This window comes from Plecotus auritus, assembly GCF_963455305.1.
Source record: "Plecotus auritus genome assembly, chromosome: 8".
Lineage (NCBI taxonomy): Eukaryota > Metazoa > Chordata > Mammalia > Chiroptera > Vespertilionidae > Plecotus > Plecotus auritus.
The window spans coordinates 61,523,303-61,532,708 of NC_137782.1; the positions used below are offsets into that span (position 1 = coordinate 61,523,303).

At 48.6% G+C, this 9,406-nt stretch overlaps 1 protein-coding gene across 7 annotated transcripts in view; it reads left to right on the top strand.

Annotated features, from left to right (window-relative positions):
- Positions 1 to 9,406, top strand: part of TRPC4AP (transient receptor potential cation channel subfamily C member 4 associated protein) — a 106,885-nt gene that overhangs the window by 91,014 nt on the left and 6,465 nt on the right. For all 7 annotated transcript variants that reach the window (XM_080685209.1, XM_080685208.1, XM_080685211.1 and 4 more), the window contains exons 13-18: positions 4,546 to 4,629; positions 5,551 to 5,641; positions 6,727 to 6,867; positions 7,416 to 7,524; positions 8,122 to 8,234; positions 9,094 to 9,300. In XM_080685209.1, coding sequence (XP_080541335.1) covers positions 4,546 to 4,629; positions 5,551 to 5,641; positions 6,727 to 6,867; positions 7,416 to 7,524; positions 8,122 to 8,234; positions 9,094 to 9,300 — 745 coding nt within the window. The remainder of the gene's footprint in view (positions 1 to 4,545; positions 4,630 to 5,550; positions 5,642 to 6,726; positions 6,868 to 7,415; positions 7,525 to 8,121; positions 8,235 to 9,093; positions 9,301 to 9,406) is intronic.

Below are 9,406 nucleotides of genomic sequence, written 5' to 3' on the forward strand. Positions count from 1 at the left end.
GGAGCCCCACAACAGCCCTAGGAAGAAAGTGTCATCATCACCTCCACTTTACAGATGGGGAAGCAGGGTCTCAGGTTACCTGACAAAGGTCATGTATGCCCTGCCCCTCCCCTTGCTCTCACCTTTGCTGACATCCTCCTTGATTGCATGGTGGCAGTTACAGCCAAGCAGGACAAACAGAAGCAGCCCCCTCACCCTCAGCAAAGTCCCATTTGCTGGGTTATGTTTGCCTCCTCATCTGGAACTGGGCAAGGAGGTCACAGGCTCATAGGGTCAGGGCAAAGGAGGACTATATCCAGCAACACGAGTCATAATCCCCAGGTTTTTTGTTGTTGTTGTTTTTGAGGGAACAGAACTCTTGTTCAAATGAAACCATACATAGCCTCACCGTAATGTCTGTAGTGGATAAAGCAGAGCTTCTTTATTTGAAGAGAACATTTGAGAGCCCAGAACTCCTGCCTGCTTCTTTTTTCCCCATGATGAGGCCTGAGTCATTTTCTTATCTCCTGCCTTTGTTTCCTAGACCAGGGAGCTGAGGCCCAGAGGCACGGGCACTTGTTCAAGGCTGGCTACAGCTGAACCGGGGGCCCAGGGTACTTCCTGCCTTATCCTGTTGGCACAGACTCCGCCCCATCTGATAGATTCTGTCATGGCCTATTCACAACCCACTTTTGGTGTAAATAGCCCTTCTTCCAGTAGGTCTGAGCCCTGTCTGATTCTTGGATTGTTTCTGGCCTTTGATCACTTACTTGCCAGTGGGTCTGAGAATGGAAAGCTGGCCTGAGATAAGGTGTGAATGCACTTGTCTATTCAGTTCTAAGACTGCAGGGGGCCATGGGACGCTCTGGACACAAGTAGAGCAAAAGGGCAACCTGGCAGCCTGGAAATGTCCCCAAATTTCTCCCCACCTAAGTCAGTGGAAAGACCAGTCCCAGTGCTCCTGTTAGCCTCTCAGATCTGCCACCAATGTCCCTCTCTATTTTATTTTAAACTAGAGACCTGGTGCATGAGTTTGTGCACCAGTGGGATCCCTCAGCCTGGCCTGGGGGATCGGGCGGAAACAGCCTCTCCAACATCCCCCGAGGGGTCCCAGATTGTGAGAGGGTGCAGGCCAGGCTGAGGGACTGCACCAGTGCATGATCAGGGCTGGGGAGGGACATGGGAGGTTGGCCAGCCGGGGAGGGACCGCAGGAGGGCTCCAGTGCATGTCCGGCCTATCTCACTCAGTCCTGATCAGCTGGACCCCAGCAGCAAGCTAACCTACCAGTCGGAGCATCTGCCCCCTTGTAGTCAGTGCACATCAGAGCAACTGGTTGACTATCTGCCCCCTGCTGGTTAGTGTATGTCATAGCGAGCAGTTGAGCAACCTTAGCATATCGTTAGCATATTATGCTCTGATTGGTCGAACGGATGACCAGACACTTAGCATATTAGACTTTTATTATATAAGATTTTTTTCAGTATAAAATGGTTATTTTCACATTTAATTTTGCATTTAAGTGTTTTAGCTGTTACATATTGGGTGTAGATTTTAAAAAATCATTCTTTAATTTTTTAATTAAAGTTGACATGTATTAGTGTAGACCCCAGTGATTAGACATTATATAACTTAAGTGATCGTCCTGATATATCTTGTACCCATTTGACACCATACATAATTATTAGAATATTATTGACTATATTTATTATACTGTACTATTCTGTAACTATCAATTTTTACTTCTTAATTGCTTCACCTTTTTCATCCATTTCCCCAACCCCCTCCCCATCTGGCAACCATCAAAATATTCTCTATCTATGAATCTGTTTCTGTTATGCTTCTTTGTTTATTTTGTTTTTTAGATTCAGTTGTTGATAGATATGTATTTATAGCCATTTTATCTTTTTTTTTTTTCTTTTTCTTCTTAAAGAAGACCCTTTTACATTTTATTTTATACTGGTTTGGTGGTGATGAAATCCTTTAACTTTTTCTTGTCTGGGAAGCTCTTTGTCCTTTCACTCTAAATAGTAACTTTGCTGAGTAGAATAATCTTGTAGGTCCTTGCTTTTCATCACTTTGAATATTTCTTGCCATTCCTTCTGTCCTGCAAATTTTCTCTTGAGAAGTCAGCTGACAGTCTTATGGGAGCTCCCTTGTAAGTAACTAACTGCTTTTCTCTTGCTGCTTTTAAGATTCTCTCTTTGTCCTTAACCTTTTGCATTTTAATTATGATGTGTCTTAGTGTGGGCTTCTTTGGGTTCATCTTGTTTGAGATTCTGCACTTCCTGGACTTGTATGTTTATTTCCTTCACCAAGTTAGGGAAATTTTCTGTCATTATCTTTTAAAATAGATGTCCAATTTCTTGCTCTTTCTCTCCTCTGTCTGGTACCCCCATGATGCGAATGTTGGTACGCTTGAAGTTGTCCTAGAGGCTCCTTGTACTATCTTCATTTTTTTGGATTCTTTTTTTCTTCTTGCTGTTCTGATTGGGTATTTTGTGCTTCATTATATTTCAAATCACTGATTTGATTCTCAGCTTCATCAACTCTATTGTTGATTCCCTATAAATTAATATTTCACTTCAGTTAGTATATCCTTCATTTCTGACTGGTTCTTTTTTATGGTTTCCATGTCCTTTTTTATGCTGTTGAAGTTCTCACTAAGTTCATTGAGCATCCTTATAACCAGTTTTTGAACTCTGCATCTAATATGATTGCTTGTCTCTGTTTTGTTCAGTTCTTTTTCTGGAGTTTGGTTCTGTTCTTTCATTTAGGACATGTTTCTTTGTCTCCTCATTTTGGCACCTCCCTGTGTTGGTTTCTATATATTAGCTAGAGCTGTTACATCTCCCAGGCTTGGTAGAGTGGCCTAATGTAGTGAATGTTCTGTGGTGTCCAGTGGCACAGCCTGCCTGTTTACCTGAGCTGGGTACTCTATGTGCGACCCCTGTGTGGGCTGTGAACCCCCTCCAGTTGTATTTGAGCCTTGCTTGCTGTTAGCATGTCAAGGGAGAGATTTAGCTCCACGCCAATCAGCTGCAAGGAATGGAGGATCAACTGTGCAGGGGCCCACCGTATGGAGCAGGACTTACTTCAGCAGGGCTCTGGTGCCTGCTGAGTCCACCCCTTGAGTGTGTCGTTTGTGGAGATGGTTGGGTGGTGCTTAGACATGATCTGAAGCTGTCTACGGCAGTGGTTCTCAACCTTTCTAATGCCGCGACCCTTTAATACAGTTCCTAATGTTGTGGTGACCCCCAACCATAAAATTATTTTTGTTACTACTTCATAACTGTAATTTTGCTACTGTTATGAATCATAATGTAAATATCTGTTTTCCGATGTGTGTTGCGACCCACAGGTTGAGAACCGCTGCTGTAGAGCCTAAGACCATCGGAAAACACAGATATTTACATCACGATTCATTAACAGTAGCAAAATTACAGTTATGAAGTAGCAACGAAAATAATTTCATGGTTGGGGGTCACCACAACATGAGGAACTGTATTAAAGGGTCGCGGCATTAGAAAGGTTGAGAACCACTGGTCTACAGGGTGCGATAGCCCCGGGGCCTCCCGCAAGGTGCAGGCCAAGGTCAGCTGCCACCTGTGTTTTTTTTTTACTGGGGCCTCCTGACATGAGCTACAAAGCAATGTGCAGATGGCTGCTACTTGTGCTGGGCTTGGAGGTGCCCAGGAAAGGCCAAGCTGTGAACCAGGACCAGCTGTAACTAGTGCTGGGCCTGGGGTCACTTAGTAGAGGCATGGAGCACAACAAGGCCAGATGCTGCTTGTTTGAGAGATTTAGGAAAGTCTGAGACATAAGCCAAGACAGGCCATTTGAATGGAAAAGCCATTGGAAAGAGCTTGGGTGGGCCTGAAAGTTGGGTGGGGCCTCAGTGAATCACCAGGGTGGGATGAACAGTGTTAGCCAGGTTGATGGAGACTCAGATAATGGTGCCTGCCTGCTGGCTCTGTGGAGAAAGGGCTCAGAAAAAGAATAATGGCTTCTGTCAGCACTTCTCTCTGGGAGAAAGCCACCCCTCCAGCCCTTACCATGATTCCAGACAATTCATTTCCTCCCCATATGTCCCTGGTGCCCTTCAAGCTGCTGTCCCAGTATTGGAGCTGAGAGGGAGTGAGTCTGAGTAAGTCTATGCATGGGCCCTTTAAGAGGAACTGCCTTGACTCCAGCAGTCCCCTGTCTCACTCAGCCACAATCCCGACTGTTTTTTTACAGCTAGAAGTTGTGGGAACTTCTCTTCCTGGCACTGAAACCCTGGGCTGGAGGGGCCTGACTCCTCGAGGTACCTCTGCAGCTGAGATATCCCTCCGATTTTTATCTGCTTCACGTGGGTGTCTCCACCCCTTCTACCAATCTCTGTGTGGCTGCATCTTCAAATTCCTAGTTGTAGGACTTCCATTCAGCCAGATTTTAGGCAGTTCTGAATGATGGCTGTTCTGTAGTTTAGTTGTAATTTTGACATAGTTGTGGAAGAATGCTAGTACTATGTCTATTTCTGCTTCCATCTTGACTGGAAGCTGGAGTCTTTGTCTATTTTATTTCAGGAGCTTGGTGTGTGATGGGAAGAGGGGCTTATTAACTCGTCTGCTGCAGGTCATGAAAAAGGAGCCAGCTGAGTCATCTTTCAGGTAGGTCTGGGGACAGGCACCTGCCACTCTTGAGGGGCCCAGAAGCCAAGTGTTTCTCAAGTGGTTAGAAATACCTCCTTTAGGCACCAGCTTCCACTCCAACATCTGGTTACTATGAGGGAAAGGGGATTTGATTGCCATGTCCCCAGTGTATTTCAAGAATTGACCAAGCATTCACCAAGTACCTATTCTGTGTTGGGGCTGGAAAGGTGGAAAAGAAAAAGCAGATACAGTCCCTGCCCACATGGATTCCCTGGCATGTGGGAAACAAGCATGAAAAAAATCTTGTTTCAATGCAGTGTGGAAAGGCATGAAGCCAAGACCTGCCCCAGGAGCTGTGGGAACAAAGGAAAACCTTTTCCCCAACTGGGGCTGGTAGGGTGGGCATAGACAGGGAGGTGGGCATGGACAGGGAGGGCTTCTCAGCGTTTCTTAGACTCTTCTGAGTCCTGAAGGCTATGGACAGGAGTAGTGGGCAAGGGAGGCCTTCCATCAGGGCTGGGTGTGAGCTGTCAGTAAGCTCCATGCCCAAATGTGCCCGTCTATTCCGTCTGCTCAGCAGGTGTAAACTCAGTGGCCTGTTCACACATGTCCATCAGGTTTCCTCACGCATCCCTGGCGCCCCTCTCTTCCATGTCCTCCTGTCCTTCTGAACGGACAAAAGCTAGAGTGGCATTTTCATGTTACTGGGGCTAGCCCTTCTGAGACACAAACCCCTTCCAGACAGAACAAAATAGAAGACTGGTCCTCAACATGCTGTCAGCTCCATGCCTAGTAGAAGCCTGATGCCTGATAGGTGTTCTATAAATGTTGAATACATGAGAAGTCAGCAAACATCTCCCAGTACCTTGGGGAATGGAACATGGGCCAGAAGAGGGCAGTCTTAGCCACCTGGGCCAGGGGTCAACATTTGGGTCGCAGGTTTTGGCAAGCCCGGGCTGTGGAGAGTTTCCTCCGAGGGACCACCTCCTATGCAGACCAGATGTTCCTGCTGAAGCGAGGCCTTCTGGAGGTAATGGCCTGGAGGAGCCAGGGTGTTGGGTGTCCCATTCTTTCCCCAGCCCCATGCATTGCTTTCCTGTCCTGAGACCTAGAAAGCTGGGCAGGAGCAACTGGATCTATTTTAAAATGCCAGTGCAGATTGCCTTAGTATATAACCTGAGTCTCCAACTGTGGGTTTCCGATGGGTGCTTCCTGGATGATTGAAGGACTAGGGGTGGCTGTGGAGGAGCCTAAGTACCGAAGCACCCATCAGAAACCCACTGTAGAGTCACCCAGCAAAGCCTTTTGACCCTGAGGATATGTTGCTGCTAACTAAATGTTTATTTCCTTTATTGAAAAAATGGCCTTCAGAAATAGCTTACAAAAGGGGGAGCAAAAGGGCCAAAACTATAATTGATTTTAAAAATACATGTGAACAAGAAACTGACCTAGCAATTATTGTAAAATCCATATGGAAAATAATTGCTCCAAATCAGTGTAACTTCAGGAAAAAGAAAATGAAAAATGGAAACAAACTGTCATAGAGAACCTTATCAAAGAGATAAATTGGCTTTTTGTTCTTGATAAATTCATTTATTTTAGTGTAAATGTTTTTATTCATAAACATAAATACTAACCATAGGGTCAAAATGTGCCTCGTGTCCTTAAACCCTGTGTTTCATTTATTTGAGTGGCCTCAGGTGCTTGCAGTGGCCAATGTTATATCTGGAGACACCTCCCCTTGCTGGCAAGCTGGAGAGCCCTGGCCATCTTGGTGCCCAAAGAGCAGGTCACGGGCTTTAGTTCTGAGCCATGGGCAACCAGAGAGGTCATGGCTAAATACCCCAACCCACCCCCTCTTCCTGTGAGGTGTCGGGCCTGGTCCTGCCCTTGGAGCCACCAGCATCCTCAGATGAGCATCTAGACAGGGAAAGCAGGTTTCATTAACCTGGATGCTTTCTCAGAGCAGATGTTGTGTGGTCTGAGCTACATGCCAGGCCCTGGTGGGAAGCCGGTAGCTTAGAAGAGTGCAGCCTGGGGGTGGCAGCCACATCTGCCTGTTGCCCCAGGGCTCAGCTGCCTTCCTGCCTTCACTCTGTCATTTCCCACCCCCAGCATATCTTGTACTGCATTGTGGATAGCGAGTGCAAGTCAAGGGATGTGCTGCAGAGTTACTTTGACCTCCTGGGGGAGCTAATGAAGTTCAATGTTGATGCATTCAAGAGATTCAATAAGTACATCAACACTGATGCAAAGGTAAGACTAACACAAGGCTCTGTGGGGTTTGCTCTGTTGTTCAGAAGTTACCTTGGAGCCCTTGTCCTCGCCAGTCTCTGGTACTGGTTTTAAATTGGAGACTACTAGGGAGTCAATGGACAGTCTTGAGCAGGCATTCATTAGCATCTCTGTGTGCCGGGCATTAAAGTGTCAGCTGCTTGTGAGCAGGTGTGATGGTTGGGAGTAGGTGGGCTGTGAAAACGGCTCAGTGTGGTGGGTGCCATGATGAGCTCCAGACAGATGGGCTGGGCCTGGTGTGTTAGGCTCAGAGGGTGTGTGTGACAGAAACCCAATTCAGACTAATGAAGTAAAAATGAAGAGTTTGGCATTCTTCCTTCAGTGGAGAAAACATTGGACGTGGTGTCAAAAGATCTGGGGTAAACCCTCCTGGGGCAGGTCAGTCAGCTTGTCTGAGCCTCTGTCTTTTTACTGGCGACATTTGGGCAGAGGTAGGTCAGTGCCCCTTGCATTGATTCCACCACTGCAGGAGCCTGCCATCTCCGTCTGAGCCTTGTCTCCCCACTAAGTTCCAGGTGTTCCTGAAGCAGATCAACAGCTCGCTGGTGGACTCCAACATGCTGGTGCGCTGTGTCACTTTGTCACTGGACCGATTTGAAAATCAGGTGGACATGAAAGGTAAGAAAAGGCCAGAACACCAATGCAAATTCATCCATTGTGGCCTTGCTGGTGTCAGACACCCAGCTTTCAGCAAGGAGACAAGAAAGGCTGGAAGAAGCCCCACCAAACATTCATGTGGCTGGGCTCAAGGTGATGGCGCGCCGGGTGATTTTCTTTGTTGCTTTTACTCTATGGTTCATGCTTCCTTTACTGAGCATGTACAACATTTTAATAAGGTGAAAGGCTATTGTTGCCACCAGCATGCAAAAAACATTCTTCCTCTCCTGGCTGCGATTGCCTGGGATGAGAAGGACCCAGGAGGTGACACCAGGGGGAAGGCCTCAGGGAGAGGTGGTCCCTGAACACGACTGAAGGGAGAGGTGCTGAGCTCCCGTGTGGGGCTTTAGTGAGACCACAGGCTTACTGGGTGGCAGAAGAGCGAGAGATTTGTTTCTGCTGCAGTTAGCCTTTTCGTTCATTGTCTTGACAGTAGGGACTCCCAGCTTCAGAGTCAGGTCCCATAGGGCTTGACGAGTGGCTTAGGTGGCAGCCCCGGCCTGAGCTACGGACCAGCTTCCAAGCCTGCTGCTCATACCTCTGCCTCTCCATCCTCAGTTGCCGAGGTCCTTTCCGAGTGCCGCCTGCTTGCCTACATATCCCAGGTGCCCACGCAGATGTCCTTCCTCTTCCGCCTCATCAACATCATCCACGTGCAGACGCTGACGCAGGTGAGAGACCCTGCAGGCGTGCGATGCAGGAAGAGTCCCGGAGCCCTACAGAGCTGCTCTCTCCCACGCTAGGAGTGCATCTCCCCTGAGGCCATCTCTCAGTTCCTCCCAGTGATTCTGAGGATTTTTTTCCAATAAGGAATCTGCCCCATTTTACAGATGAGGCCTGAGGAGGGAGCAGATCTCTGAGATCACAGACGAGTTAGGGAGGAGTCAGCGTTGACACTCAGTTCTGACTCCCAGTTCAGTGCTCGCCCCACCCCACCTGCTGTGCAGGCTTTGGGCTTGGACCTGAAGTTAACGCCCATTTCCCTCAGCTGTGCAGTCATCAATCTCTGGGCTTCATGCCCCTCTTCTCTTAAATGGGGTAATACTAATACCTCTCAGGTGGATCTTTTATTCCTTCATCTGACAAATATTTATTGAGGTGAGGCCCTGGGCTCAGGTTGCAAAGTGAACAAAACAGGCCTAGACTTTTCCCTCCTGGTGCTGTCTAGTGCCAAATGAAAGTTAGAAAAGGAAATGCTGCATCTAAGGTGTATGCCCAGCCCTCCCCAGGGATTGAAGCTTCTGGAAGGAGCAGTGCCTGAGCTGATTCAGGAGACCCGGTAGACTCTTAACTAGACAGGTGATGGGTGGTGTTCCCTTCAGAGGGTGGGGGGTGGGGAGTGGGGGGGACAGGGACCAGGAAGGTGCTCAGGGCGGGATGCTGGCATCACTCCTTGCTCCAGCCCTCCCTCAGGTTTATGCAGGGGCAGCTCAGTGTGTGGTCTCAGGGCTCTGCAGGGACTGGCTTGGGCCACCCCCTTCCCTGGCCAGTGGCAACCCAGGTCCACCAGGGGCTGCTGGGGCCTTGCAGGAGAACGTCAGTTGCCTCAACACCAGCCTGGTGATCCTGATGCTGGCCCGACGGAAAGAGCGGCTGCCCCTGTACCTGCGGCTGCTGCAGCGGATGGAGCACAGCAAAAAGTATCCCGGCTTCCTGCTCAACAACTTCCACAACCTGCTGCGCTTCTGGCAGCAGCATTACCTGCACAAGGACAAGGACAGCACCTGCCTGGAGAACGTGAGTGCCCCACCCAACTGACCGGTGGGTGGGCTGCGGGCACGCAGACCCAGGGCCCCTCAGAGGGCTGTTTGGGGTGCGTGGTCCCTGCCTGGGCCATGTGGTG